This window comes from Rhinoraja longicauda, chromosome 4 (genome assembly GCF_053455715.1).
Source record: "Rhinoraja longicauda isolate Sanriku21f chromosome 4, sRhiLon1.1, whole genome shotgun sequence".
NCBI classification, from domain to species: domain Eukaryota; kingdom Metazoa; phylum Chordata; class Chondrichthyes; order Rajiformes; family Arhynchobatidae; genus Rhinoraja; species Rhinoraja longicauda.
In genome coordinates this window covers 50,956,545-50,972,450 of record NC_135956.1, presented here as the reverse complement: position 1 = coordinate 50,972,450, position 15,906 = coordinate 50,956,545, and the positions used below count along the sequence as shown (strand labels likewise).

The 15,906-nt window shown below is 42.6% G+C and overlaps 1 protein-coding gene across 1 annotated transcript in view; it reads right to left on the bottom strand.

Moving 5' to 3' along the window:
- Positions 1–15,906, bottom strand: part of ofcc1 (orofacial cleft 1 candidate 1) — a 189,265-nt gene that overhangs the window by 122,856 nt on the left and 50,503 nt on the right. Inside the window, exon 7 of the mRNA XM_078398428.1 lies at positions 12,737–12,802. Coding sequence (XP_078254554.1) covers positions 12,737–12,802 — 66 coding nt within the window. The remainder of the gene's footprint in view (positions 1–12,736; positions 12,803–15,906) is intronic.

Here is a 15,906-nt window from a genome sequence, read left to right as displayed (position 1 = left end):
GCTGGACCCACAGAGATCATGGACTTGGGGAGTCGAGATACCGGCACGCAAAGTCGGTCGTGCAAGTCGGCTTTGGGAACGGATCTGACGGCTCTGGCCGGGTCGGAGTTCCAGCGCTCCGGCCGCATGCAGCAAATTCTACCTGCCAATCGACGTGGAAGTCTCGATGTCAGCTACCTCACCCCGCACAGGCGCCACATTTTCTGAGGGGACTTCCAGGGCAGATTTCAAGTGTGCTCTCATAATTTTGTCAGGATTTAAGGAGGCGCGAGACCATCAGTTGCCAGAAATTCGATGGTGGATCTGCATCCTTACATTGCCTACTTAAATGTCTACTTAAATGTAGAAATGGTCAATATCTTCAACTTCCAACCAATATCCTTCTAATAAAACTCTCCTCTGCCTGGCAAAACTTGTCTTCACCCTCAACAACTCCTCTTTTGTCTCCTCACCTATCCCGGAACATCACCTAGCCATGTTCTCCAGAGATGCTGCCTGAGCCGCTGAGATATTCCAGCATTTTGAGCATAATCAACTGCATTAAAACCAGAAAATGCTCAGATTGCTCAACAGGTCAGGCTACAACTGTGCATAGAGAAGCAGAATGAACATTTAAGTTTGCTGACTCTTCATCAGAACTGGGGAAAGTTTTAAGATGCAAAGAAAGGAGTGCAGAGAACAAAAGAAAGGTGTGGAGATAAAATGTAAAGGGATGTTGAGGCAATGCTGGGGGTGGCTATGGGAAGAAGTTAAGAAAAGAGGAGTCAGGAGGAGGTGCAGATGGCAAAGCAGAATCATTTCTTGAAATTACTGAAGCAATATTGAGCCTGGAAAGCTAACGGTGATGAAATTCTCCACCTTTCTGCAATTAAATGAACTTGTTCTAAAGCCTTTACTTTGCTCAACTTCTGGACATAGTGTAGATACGACGATCGACATGGTGTAATATAAATGGGCGGCACAATCATGTTCCTCAAGCCGTAAAGTAATGAGCTTCCGTGACTGCTTTACTATTTATACCTAAAATACTTACCTCTTTCAGGAGTACATATCAGATAGATGATGCACTCAATCTGTGCTTTCTTTAAGCTTACATAATGGACCCCCAGTTACCGGGTGTGGGAACCACGTGCGTCAAATAATGGGACTCTGTTAAACCAGCTAACCATGAACACCATGTCTGCCACACACTCCTTCCTCGGCTCATGTTCTGGTTTAAGTACAGAAAAATGTTCCAACCGACAGGGTTTGTTCCCTTGAAGAATGTGGATGGCTTCAATACACAGAAAACGGTCTAGACTTCTCAGCTGTGTACAGTCACTCCTGGTATCTATGACTATATTCTTTTCCCTTTTAACTCTACTAACTTTGCATCTAACTAACAAGCAAATGCCCAACATGGAGATTAAAAATGACTTGATATTCATTCTACTTCATTTCATTAAACCCATGTTAATTTAACAGGTTCAGACTACAAAGAAATGCTCATAGCTTTTTAATCACAGTGTCTTTAATCTTCTTTGCAATCATCCATGTCACTATTGCGATGTACATTTGTGGCTTGGCAGAATAGTTTTTAACTGTGCAATTGAAATTTTGCAAATCATTAATATTAATGTTTGCAACTGTGGTGCACATTTGTGAATACATAGTGCATCTGAATGAACAAACTGCAGCACCAAGGTCTCCATGCAACAGGAGGCAAGAATTCAGGGGAATATTACATTAGTCAATAATTTGCCCTCACAGCATAGTAATTTTTCAAATTGGTGTGTAAATATCACTTAAATGTTATGAACCAACATTGTTGCCCGAAGGAAACAATTGTCTCATTAATCCAGTGGACCTATCGAGGAGGGTATAAAATACAGCATGAAAATATAGAATTGTAACCTACCCTTGTATTTGTGGCGTGTGGGGACATTTTGTAAACCGGTTGCTGGTATGCAAAAGAAACTCAATTTGCATATAAAAATCTGTACTACAACAAATCATAGCCAAGCCATACAATACTTGCACAGCTGGGTTAAAAGAGAAAGAATGAGGAAAAGCAAGAAAAGCACCTTCCACACCATTTCAGGACATTCCAAAACCCATCAGAGTCAATGAACTGTGGTCACCTTTGTAATGTTAGAAATACCACAGCCAATTTAAACACAGCACACTCTAACTGACTACAAAAGGATTAGGACTAGCTAATCTGCTCTGAGGTGTTGGTTTAGAGACAAGTATTGACCAGGACACTGGCTATAACTTACCCGGTCTTCTTTGAATTAGTGACATTGGACCTATAAAGTCAACCAGAAAGACAGAGGAGACCTTGTTTTATTTTCTCACTGAAAGATGGGAATGCAGCATTCCCTCGGTACTGCCCTGGTCTCAGGAGTGGGGCTCGAATCCAATGACTCCTAATACTGACGTGAGCACACTGCATGCAAGGATGCGACACTGAATTTTAGAAATTGGATCAATTAACTTGCATTCTTTTGCATAGAAATCACTCACAATCATTTCTTCATGGAGGAAATCGTGCAATCATTTCCAAGTGGAATCATGCCCATCGCAAAACAAGAACTGGACATTTCAGTGTTCCATTCATGTCATCACACCTTACATTTTCCGGACACGCATGATGTCGCCATCTGTACACGTTTCGTGTCACGCTTCCCAACATAAACCCACATTGGATTATTAAGGGGTTGGACACATTGGAGGCAGGAAACATGTTCCCAATGTTGGGGGAGTCCAGAACCAGGGGCCACAGTTTAAGAATAAGGGGTAGGCCATTTAGAACAGAGACGAGGAAAAACCTTTTCAGTCAGAGAGTTGTGAATCTGTGGAATTCTCTGCCTCAGAGGGCAGTGGAGGCCAATTCTCTGAATATATTCAAGAGAGAGCTAGATAGAGCTCTTAAGGATAGCGGAGTCAGGGGGTATGGGGAGAAAGCAGGGAACGGGGTACTGATTGAGAATGATCAGCCATGATCACATTGAATGGCAGTGCTGGCTCGAAGGGCCGAATGGCCTACTCCTGCACCTATTGTCTATTGTCTAAACTGTTTTGGAAGCAAACTGCAATCACTGTGGAATGGTCACCACTGAACCATGTCTTGAATGAGTACATCAGCAGCTAAATGGTACAACTGGTAGATGGCGTTATCTTGTGACATTTATTTTGTTTTGTTTTTAAAGGGATACTTCAATGGGCTGACTGGGTGATTTTAGAAACCACTGAAAGGCTTCTCAAACAAGTTGGAAGCTTAGTAGAATGCACTGCAACTAACAACATTTTATCAGCAGCCACCAGTTAACTGCTGGTGTGTTCGTAACAAAAATTGGCTGGAGCGGATAGCCAGGGTGGAGAAGAAGCTGGAGCTGTGGAAGCAGCGCTCCCTCTCCATCACGGGGAAAAACCTGGTCATCAGGTGTGAGGTGCTCTCGGGGCTGCTGTACTTGGCGCAAGTGTGGCCCGTCCCTCCCTCCCACACCAAGGGGATCACCCGGGCCGTCTTCCGCTTCATCTGGGGGTCGGGGATGGACCGGGTGCGACGAGCCACAATGCACAAGTCGGCAGACAACGGGGGTAAAACCGTGCCCAACGCCGCCCTCATTCTGATGGCCACCTTCGTGTGTGGCTGCATCAGGCGGAGCATAGAGCCAAGGCACGTGGGCACCAAATGCCACTACCTGCTGAGGTTCTACCTGTCCCCGGTGTTGCGAAGGATGGGCCTGGCGCAGATGCCACGCAATGTGCCAGTCAGCTGGACATTGCCGAACCATCTGTCGTTTGTCGACAGGTTCTTCCGGACCAACACCTTTGACCACAAATCCATCGGGCAGTGGTCAGCACAGAACGTCCTGCAGGCACTGCAGGGGAATGACTCCATGGATCCTGTGGCGTGGTTCCCAGAGCAGACTGCCCAGCTTGTCTGGCAAAATGCCTCATCGCCAGAACTCACCAACAAGCACCAAGACCTGGCTTGGCTGGCGGTGAGGGGAGCCCTCCCAGTCAGATCCTTCCTGCACCGCCGGAACCTCACTACCAGCGCACGCTGCCCTCGGGACGGCTGCTACGGAGAGGAGACGGTGGCCCACCTCTTCAAAGAGTGTGGATTTGCCAAGAGAGTCTGGAGAGGTCTGCAGGGGTCCCTGTCACGATTCATTCCGAGCAGCTCCGTCACAGAGGACTCTGTGCTCTACGGACTGTTCCCAGGGACGCATTCCGAGACTGACATCGAGTGCTGCTGGAAGGTCATCAACTCGGTGAAAGACGCTCTTTGGTCTGCCCGATCCTTGTTGACCTCCCAGCGGAGCGAGCTGTCCGTCAAGGAATGTTGCCGACTGGCCCACTGCAGACTGCAGGAGTACGTGCTGAGGGACGCTCTGAAGCTCGGTGCAGCCAACGCCAAGGCCCTGTGGGGGAGGACCACAGTCTAGGGTCCTTCCGCTGCTGGACATGGGGGGGGGCAAGGTGTGGTGGAGAGAGACGCCCCTCCAAATAAGGGATATTGGGTAAATGTATGTAAATGTATGTAAATTTGGAAGTAAATGCCTGTATTGAATGTGTAACCTCCGGAAATGTCGGATGGGTTTGTTTAAAAAAGATGTTTTGTAAATGATATTTATTACTTGAATAAAGTATTTTTTGATATAAAAAAAGTTCATTCAATAGGTAGCTCAGTAGTGACCCTCCACCACCTGTAGCAATGTCAGCAGCTGCCACACCAGCATCACTTACCTCTGCACAATCTCTGCTATTTGCCCTGAAATGCCTTTGAACACTGCTGATAGGCATAAAATGCTGGAGTAACTCAGCGAGTCAGGCAGCATCACTGGAGAAAAGTGATACATAACGTTTTGGGTCGAGACCCTTCTTCAGGCAGATAGTCAGGGGAGAGGGAAACTAAAGGAATGAAAAAGTACAGAACAGATCAGAGCTGGCACCGATGACCAAAGAGCCCACATTGGGCCATTGTTGGCTGTGGAGGAGGTGATAACGAGGGGATACGAACAGTAAAACTAACAGGACAATGAGGGTGGGGGAGGGATGGAGGGAGCGGAGATGCAAGGGTTACTTGAAATTAGAGGAATCAATGTTCATACCACCGGGTTATAAGCTGCCCAAGGAAAATATGAGGTGCTGTCTCATGCATTCAGAATTGTTTGTAAAAACAACAACAAAAATGAAATGTTATAATATAATAAACTTACTATAAACTTATAATAATTGGATCTACATCCTCATGCCTTTCACAAAGGTTTTGATGTCTGTGAATGCCAGTGTACCTGAAGTTTGGCAGTAGGAAGGATGGCCCCAAAGTCTTTCAGTCTGCTTGCCAATCCTCAATCAGACATGGAGTCACTGAACGGTCACAGTATGAAAGGGGGTTCAGCCCAATAAATCTGTTCAGTCCAATAAGTCTGTCTGTATAACTGTCCAAATATCTTTTAAACGTTCTAATTTTACCCTCCTTTAGCAAGTTAAAATTACATAATTTAAAAGATCTTTGGACAGATATAAGTATAGGAGAGGTTTAGGGGAAATGGGCCAAACGCAAGCAGATGGAATTAGCTCAGGTAGGTACCTTGGTCGTCAGAGACAAGTTGGGTGAACAACCTGTTTCATGCTTTTATCTCTTTTCTGCTTTCTACTGCACAACCGCCAACAGCTGGCTATCTCGTGCATTTGTTATATGCATTGCTATTTCCCTTTTTTATCACTAAAGTTACAACCAGCGAGTAAGAGAACTTTTATGAAGATCTGAACATAAATGATGCACACAGAATCACACAATCGAACATTCAGGTGCAAGAGTTATTGACTGCATTCAGCTACCAATTTTATACCACAATTTAATCCCTCAAAATTAAAAAATAATGCACAATGATCATGATTGCACCGAAAAGGATGCAGAGAAGATTCACCAGGATGTTGCCTGATGTGGAGTGTCTGAGACTGGAGAGGTAAGGGATTGCTTTCCTTGGAGCAGACAAGGCTGTGAGGTTCTCGATTGAGGTGTACAAAATTACGAGTGGATAAATAATAGGTTGTAGTGGCCTGGCGGAGGCCAGAGAAAAGGCAAGACGCCAGTAGTATAAGAAAATAACTGCAGATGCTGGTACAAATCGATTTATTCACAAAATGCTGGAGTAACTCAGCAGGTCAGGCAGCATCTCGGGAGAGAAGGAATGGGTGACGTTTCGGGTCGAGACCCTTCTTCAGACTGATGTCGGGGGTGGGACAAAGGAAGGATATAGGTGGAGACAGGAAGATAGAGGGAGATCTGGGAAGGAGGAGGGGAAGGGAGGGACAGAGGAGCTATCTGAAGTTGGAGAAGACGCCAGGCAGTTTTAGGTAAGGTTCTTTATTAGGCTGTGAGCTCCTGCTCACAGCGTAGTCCACCTAGGGATGAGCCACGCCTCCCCATGGGCTGGCTTTTAACCCCTTACGCCTGTCCGTCACGTAACGAGGGGGCTGACCCAAGGAGTGGCCTGATCCGCCACAAGGTTACCTTTCCTCATAGACAAGGTCTGAACCTTTTTTTTCCAATGTTTTCCAACAAGAAACCATAGATTTAGGGCAAGGTGATAAGATGTTTAAAGGGGGATCTGAGGAAGAATTTGCCCTGAGGGTGGTTGGAATCTGGAACATATTGACTGATTGGGTGGTGGAGGTAGGTACTCCTGCAATATTTAAGAAATATCTGGATGGATACTTGAATGGGCATTGCACAGTGGGCTACAGACTCGTGAAAATGGGATGAGAAAAGGTAGGTACTTGTTGCTCAGCATAAACAAGGATGGCTGTAGAGAGTGTCTCTATGCTGTTTGTTCCGAGGCCAACAAGAATCATGTCAGATTAGAGTGTATTTTTTTTCTTGTTTGTGCATGCTTAAACCACAGACATATACTTTTCCTCACACTATCAGCATTCAAAGGTAGAATTTACTTTATTTTGACAATGGCACTTTAACTTTATTCTTGTACTTAGCTAATCTAATTAACATGATTTTTTTTTTAACACTGATCTTTTCATAATAGAAAAGTCAGTCAAAGAACAGGTACCATAATCCCCCTGCTTTGAGCTATGCAGCAGATTAAGAAGGGAAACAATTAAACACAGTTTTTGGTGCCAAAAGGATAACCTAGATAAAGGTAATGAAAGCATTTCTGAAGATTGCACAAGAAAGCACAGACTATATTTAAGAACGAATAGTTTTAAACCAGCACTCACACAACAGAGAATCGGTATTGGCCCAAGTCTTCCAGGCACTGTGGTTCTGGAGGGAATCTGCTTTGCTCAACAGTGCTCTGGCATTTATCCTTCCCGTTAAACTCAGCCGGGTTATGATGACTTTCCTGTAAACAAAAGGCGAAATGAGGAATGCCCTCCTGCCATAATATCGTGACACTACCAACAACGGCAACAAAATCCTTGGCATCAGCATTATCAAATTAAATCTGTTGCAAAGACACCTATTGGGAAGGTGTGTGGGAAATCAACAATATGATCTAAGTGAGATGTTTTAAAGAGCAACTTATGTAAAGGATATAAGAAAATAACTGCAGATGCTGGTACAAATCGATTTATTCACAAAATGCTGGAGTAACTCAGCAGGTCAGGCAGCATCTCGGGAGAGAAGGAATGGGTGACGTTTCGGGTCGAGACCCTTCTTCAGACTTCAGACTATGTAAAGGATATACTGGGTATAGAGGGAGTACAACAAAGATTCATTAGACAGGTTCCAGGACACAGAACACAAGAAAACAGGAGCAGAAATAAGCTATATTTATAACCTTTGATTAGATATGGTCAGTTTATTGTCATATACTCAACTTTGAAAAAAAAAATCCCCCCCCCGAAAAAGTTTGGAAGATGTCCCTTTGCTTCAAAGATGACAAAATAAAACAGAACCATAGATGCTAAATTCTAAAAAGCATTATTCTATCAGAATAGAGTCTAGAACTAGAGGGCACATGATAAATCTGAGAGGGGAGAAATGTAAAGAAGATCTGAGGGAAAGGTTTTTCACACAGAGGATGGTGGTTATTTGGAAGGAGCTGCCAGAGGTGGTGGTGGATGAAGATACAATTACAAGGTTTCAAATGCATTTGGACAGGTAGTTGGATAAGTATTGATATTGGTTTATTATTGTCATGTATACCGAGGTATAGTGAAAAAAAAATTGAATGTTATTTAGGCAAATCGTACCATACACCAGTACAACAGGTAATGCACAAGAGAAAATAAGCAGAATGCAGAATATTGTAAAACAGCTACAGAAATAATGCATGGTAAAAATAAATGAAATAAATGCAATGAGATAGGTTAGGAAATTAATCTCCAGTTTATGAGGTCCATTCTACACTTTTGTCAACTTGCAAAGAATCGCTGCACACTGGCACCATCTTGGATGGTAGATTGCAAGATGATAGAAGGATGCAGGTCCAATGTAGAACTATTGGATTAGCAAAGAAAAGTGTCTATACTTGGCCCATATCCCTCTATACCAGTTCTGTCCATGTAACTGTTTAAATGTGTGTTAAACATTGCGTTAAATGTAGAGATACAGCGTGGAAGCAGGTCCTTCAGCCCGCTGAGTCCACACTGACTCGCGATCCGTGTACATGGGTTTTATCCCACACTTATCATATATATATATACAGCCGGAAACAGGCCTTTTCGGCCCACCAAGTCCGTGCCGCCCAGTGATCCCCGTACATTAACACTATCCTACACCCACTAGGGACAATTTTTACATTCACCCAGCCAATTAACCTACATACCTGTACGTCTTTGGAGTGTGGGAGGAAACCGAAGATCTCGGAGAAAACCCACGCAGGTCACGGGGAGAACGTACAAACTCCTTACAGTGCAGTACCCGTAGTCAGGATCGAACCTGAGTCTAGGGACAAATCACAGAAGCCAATAAACCTACAAACCTGCATGCCTTTGGGATGTGGGATGAAGCTGGAGCACCAGGAGCAAACTCACCCTGTTACAGAGAATGCACAAGCTCCCTACGGACAGCACCTGTGGTCAGGATCGAACCCGGGTCTCTATAGCTGTCAGGCAGCAACTCTATTGCTGTGCCACTGACATCCTTGGTTATGATGAAGATGGCTGCAAACAGTACAACCTGTGGAGCCGGATTACTGACATCTGGTTTGTGATTTCTATATTAAAATATGCATGGGATAAAAATCCAGAAGCTGCATTCAGATTCATACCAGCAAATGCTGGTATTTTCACTGGCATTCCAATTCAAAACAGGCTCAGTGTGTTCCGATATGTAATCCCATGGCATCCCAGAGGAAAGCAGTAGAGGAAATAGTTGAGAGACATAATTGAAAGTTTACAGAAGACATTGGAGCCAAATCAAAGGGACATAAAGTGAGTAGCACAGTGACAGAAACAGTCAAAGTCAGGAAGAGGGTTAACACTAGTATTAGAACAACCACCTGAGAAGCAAGTTAAATGTTCATCTGCTAATATTGCCAACAGTCATTTCTAGACTATTAAGTTTTAGTGAACGTTCCCATTAATTTGCATTCAGTGCAAACTGCGAATGCCAATATATTTTGGTGTACAGACTCAGATTGAGTCACCACTAATCCCGCAGTTTTATGAGTTGCGCTTTTCAGTTCCTTGTAGTGCAGCACAGTGGTGCAGTCAGTAGAGCCGCTGCTTCACACCCCCAGCAACCTGGTTCAATCCTGACCTCCGATGCTATCTGTAAGGAGTTTGCACAGTCTTTCTGTGACCATGTGCATTTCCTCCAGGTGCTCAAAAATGTGCGGGTAATAGTTTGACTCACCAGTAAGAATTTCCCCTAGTGTGGAAGTAAGTGGAGAATATAGAGGGAAATTCATGGGAATGCGGGGAAAATAAAATACTAAGAATAATGTTAAAAAAAAGAGCATCTGTTGATCGGCATGGATTCAGTAGTATAATAGACCTGTTTCTGTGCTGTACCTCTGTAATTCCAAGACTCGAGAGCTAACTCTAACAGCACAGATTGAATCAAGTAACGCAGCACGGAAATGGCCACTTGATCTACTGAGTCGGAGCTAACCATCATACATTCATTTACACTAACTCCGTTATAATTAGAAGTTTTGCACTAATTCCTGGGATATATGTTTCAAGGCCAAGGATATAGACCACCAGGATCTAGATAGACACAACACGCTGGAGTAATTCAGCAGGACAGGCAGCATCTCTGGATAGAAGGAATGGGTGACGTTTCGGGTCGAGACCCTTCTACAGGATAAATCCTATTATGCATGGGAGACCTGACACCGTCATATTTATTGGTTGGGAAGGAGGTGAAAGGTCTCAACCCGAAACAGCACCCATTCCTTCTCTCCAGAGATGCTGCATGTCCCGCTGAGTTAATCCAGCAATTGTGTTTATCATATCATATCATATCATATCATATATATACAGCCGGAAACAGGCCTTTTCGGCCCACCAAGTCCGCGCCGCCCAGCGACCCCCGTACATTAACACTATCCTACACCCACGAGGGACAATTTTTACATTTACCCAGCCAATTAACCTACATACCTGTACGTCTTTGGAGTGTGGGAGGAAACCGAAGATCTCGGAGAAAACCCACGCAGGTCACGGGGACAACGTACAAACTCCTTACAGTGCAGCACCCGTAGTCAGGATCGAACCTGAGTCTCCGGCGCTGCATTCGCTGTAAAGCAGCAACTCTACCGCTGCGCTACCGTGCCGCCCTCGTTTATCCTCGGTTTATCCTCGGTTTAAACCAGCATTTGCAGTTCATTCCTACAACCAGGATCTAGACCCAGTGACAACGAAGGGATAACAGCAATTGCCCCAAGTCAGAAAGTTTGGTGTCATGGAGGGGAACCTGCCTCTGGGTAGATAAGTGGCGGTGGGGGGGTAAGAGTCATTAAAAAGAGCAAGGAAGAATGGCATTGCTCCATTCCTGGTGCATATGACGACACTCAAGGCGCTCTTGCCTCATTAAGTGTAACTCAGGATAGAATGATGGGGAACAAGAGTGTTGATGTTCACACCCTGAGCCAGTTTAGCACCTGAACTTCACAAAATCGGACTTTTCCTCAAAACTGGAAGGTATATGTCCATGGAGAGTGGGAAGGGGCAGGAGTTCAAGGAAGTTCCAACAGGAGGAAGAACGGGGAACAGTTTCTGCCACAAGTAAGACCATAAGAAGTCTCCAGCATGCCGTATTCTGATGACATTCAGTGATGAACACTGAATGAACTGACATGCGAGGAGATTATATATAGTTTACCAACAAACATAGAAACAAGGTGCAGGAGGAGGCCATTCGGCCCTTTGAGCCAGCACCGCCATTCATTGTGATCATGGCTGATCGTCCCCAATCAATACCCCATGCCTGCCTTCTCCCCATATCCCTTAATTCCACTAGCCCTTAGAGCTCTATCTAACTCTCTCTTAAATCCATCCAGTGATTTGGCCTCCACTGCCCTCTGTGACAGAGAATTCCACAAATTCACAACTCTCTGGGTGAAAAAAAAATTCTCACCTCAGTTTTAAATGGCCTCCCCTTTATTCTAAGACTGTGGCCCCTGGTTCTGGACTCGCCCAACATTGGGAACAGTTTTCCTGCATCTAGCTTGTCCAGTCCTTTTATAATTTTATATGTTTCTATAAGATCCCCTCTCATCCTTCTAAACTCCAGTGAATACAGGCATGCTTATGAAAGCCACACTGACCTCATTAGTGATGAACATAATATACTTGCAATGTGTTTGAAGCTGGTGACCAGAACAGAATTTCACCTCCTTCCCAACCAATAAATGGGACAGTGTCAGGCCTCCCATGCAAAGTAGGATTTATCATGAGGAGATGCAGAGATCAGCAATTTTTGCAGGAACTTTCAGTCAATGTGCAGAGATGCATCATTTGAAATCTCTGAAAACCGCTGATTGTAATTTGTGCCTAGGATTTGCCTGAATCGATAGCGACACTATGTATTAGGAAGCTGTGGTTATATTGTTTTTAATGTAGCTGAAGGCTGTTGCAGGCGGGGCTTCAAGATCTAGAAAAAGCCGGGAATTTCCCAGGCAAGGAAAGCCAGCTAAAATCCTGCGGCTATCTAAAGAGAAATAGGGTCTTGAAGTTTGAGGGAAATTGAGGGCAGTTTACTCCAAAAGACACATATAGCCTTAAGGGGGTCAGCCCATCAGAAAGTTCCAAAATAAAGGCAGTACAGCCTAAAGGTGGTAGTTGGAGACAAACCTAGAAGATTAAAAAGAATTGTGGAAATAAAAATTATTTGATGAAACAACACTGTAGAGGGACAGAATAGTGAGCTGATTAACAAATGCATGGTCATCTCCTTAATACAGTGGTGTTAAACAAAGTGTAAACCCTTATATAAGAATATGTTGAAGATATGCAGCAACAACTTTGAATTTTAAAAATGATTGCAGCTCAAAGACACACAAGCTAACTACCGACTTTGATTAATTTCAGCAAAGCAATCCTACAACCTAAGAATAGGTGTGTTCTCAACAATAAAAAAGTTGGCTAGCATTGTCGGCTTCACCAAGTGTCACTCAACTCACCTTGTCAAACATATCAAATCCACCTTTAAAGACCGCAAATGCTGCTGGGTGTGAAATAAATTTTGACAAATCTTGAGCTGACAATTGCAGTCATGCATGCAAGTTTACAGACAGTATTCTCACCTTCAGGAATACTCCACTCTCACCACTGGCTCTGATTAGCTCATCAGATTTATTTGCACATTCACTACTGCTTCCACAGGTGTTTTGATCTGCAATGGATAATGAAACAAAAAAGTAGTCAAGACAGAAGTTGGCTTTTCATTGTAAATGGTAAATGGGCATTTGGCCATTGCCCCTACACTTTGTTGACCACGCCCTTTGCCTTCGAAGGAACTGTCCACGAGGAGAATAGAACAAGTGGCTAATTTCCCAGCATCCGTTACAATACAATACAATATATCTTTATTGTCATTGTACAGGGGTACAACGAGATTGGATTGGTTCAGCACAAGGACTACTGACCAATTACTTCACTTTACATAAGAGTCTGATCATGAAGAGTTTTTTATTGTAGGCTCAATCTATTCTTACAAACTCATTCAGATTGGATTCAGCGACCTGAATGTTTAATAGAAACATCCCTGGCAAGTTCTCTCAATGGATACGCATAGAAAATCTGGGTAAACTCCTATCTAAGCAGTTATTGGGATGTTACATTTTAAAACATAGAGCAAAGGTTGATCTCAGAAAAGACAGAGGGTGCAAAATCTGAGGGTGTAATCCAGAGAGAGTTGGATATAGCTCCTAGAGCTATCGGAATCAAAGGATATAGGGAGAAAGCAGGAACAGGGTATTGATTCTGGATGGCGGTGCTAGCTCGAAGGGCCAAATGGCCTACTCCTGCACCTATTTTCTATGTTCCTATGTTTCTAAAACACCAGCATGACGCTGGTAAACCAAACCAGTGTTAAATCTTTTAGCTGGGCCTGATTAATAATTTTCTAATGTTACAAGATTGTTAACCACTTTTGTTCTTGGAGGTACTCGAAAAAGGGAGCAAAAAATCCTCTGTGGTTAGAGCTGCAAAGATTTCCTACTTGGTATTTTTGCAGAATCACTTTTTTTAAATTAGGACCTTGATTATTGCTTGCACATAACAACCAGTAGAAACCTTCAGCCATTATTCTGAAATAATTGCCAAGTCTGTGACATAAAAGTTAAAATTACTCGAGAAGAAACACTGTGCCGATGAAGTGCTATCACATTTTCTTTGTGTGTCTCCAAGAATATTATAACACACACAACAAAATCATCTGTGACATGTTTTTATGGCATTTTACTGCATCTGCAAACATGGTATATTTGTGTTTTGAAAGTTGAGGAGGAAATGCGATAGCTCAATAATTGAACAAAATAATTTAATCAAGAAACTAATTATTGTTGAATTCTTAGGGGCTGCAAAGTGGTGCAGTGGTAGAGTTGCTGCCTTACAGCGCCAGAAACCCGTATTCCATCCTGACCGTCTGTGTGGAGCTTGTACTTTTTCCGTGTGACCTCATGGGTTTTCTCCGGTGCTCCAGCTTCCTCCCACATTCCAAAAATGTGCAGGTTGGTAGGTTAATTGACTTCTGCAAAGTATCTCTTGTGTGCAGGACAGAATTAGCGCATGTGTGATTGGTGGTCGGCTGAAGGGCCAGTTTCTATGCTGTATCTCAAAAATTAAAAGAAAAAAAATTAAATCCTTGCATAGTTTACATCTGACTCAGCTCGTCAATGTTCCTAATGAAGGCAAAAAAATCTGCTCAGTAGGTAATGGTGCATCCAAATTAATTATTTGTAAACGGCTTGTGATTTTGTTAAATATTTCTCCATAAGTTTCCTTAGATCAGATGGATACACCAAACCTATGAATCAAACAATAATTAGTTATTCACTTACAATGTTTTAATGTATCTTTTGACCTACAAGCTGACACAAATAGTTAATGGTATTGTGATTTGATAGGAAGAGCACTATAACCAATGTTCAGGGCAACCATGCTTGCCTCTCAGGTTACATGTTATTCCTTTTCAAGTGAAATTGTTCCCATCCAGTCCAGGACCTTACATTAATGAAACTTAAACTGGAGGGTGTCGCAGCCCATTTAAAACATTGTAAAGCAAGGCACACTAACAAACAAAGCAATTATTGCTTTTGTGGGCAGTTTTTCTTTGCATGCATTGGTTTTGCACAGACATTGCATACAGTGATAGGATTTGTTTTTAATCTGTAAGTGCAATTTCATTTTAACATGATCGCCATATTCCTTTTCTTCCTTTTGTTTGAGATTCAGTAATGTTATCTAATGCTGCGAGGTTGGCTGGCTGAATTCATTTCAACTCCTACTCTCCAAATATCTTGTAATAATTTGCTAAATAAAACGCAATAACAATAATTTCTCTCCCGCAACAACAGCGAAGAGCTCCTCAAATTGAAGTTCAATATAATTTGCACCGAGATCTGAATAAAACATATAAGAAAAATCAGTCAAACACTCGCAATTAGAGAAGATGAAAAATCTAAAAAGAAATTAAATTTAGTTGTAATACAACTTCCATTCTTCTCTTGCTAGAAAATTACTACCAAAGTGTTTTTTCTGTAATTTAAATGTTAAGCCACCAGATGTGTGTCTCATGCTTGAAGAGTTGAAGCTTTGCATTATTTAGCATATTAAGACCCACAGAATGTAAAAAAAAGAATTCTTCATTGCCTGGAGGTTCTAATTAAGTAAACCTTTGCTTGATGCATGCAAAAATTGCAATACAAGAAATTTATTTTTGCAGTCAGTCCCAACAATATAATAAATATGGAAAATTCTAAACCGATATAATTTTTCTTTTGCTTCAGGATTCAAATATATCTACTATAATCAGCTACTCGGAATAAAGGCAAACAATCAGCAAGAGACCTAAAGCACTTAGGTTAACATCCACATACTTTGTGTAATAGTAAATGAATATCACATTTCACACATAGTATTCACAAAACATAAGTTTAAACTTAGTTATCTGTGGCATTTTCTACTCGCCAAAGATCTCAACTTTGCGTGACACAATAACTTTGCTGTATGATCTCTTCTGCAGCACAAAGGGCCGTTAAATGTGCTATGTGATGAGGCTTCAGCAATATAATGTATTTCCAACATTTGGCCCTATTTACTACTTCAGAAGCTGTGCACAGGAACAATTAAATTGAGCATTTAATGCATGTGAGCAATGGTGAATTTAGTTTCCAAATTCTTCAATTGCCAATAAAATGGCAAACTCATTGAATGAAATCTAACTAATAAACAAAAATGCTGCCCGAAATTGGAATTGAAAACCTAAAATACTGT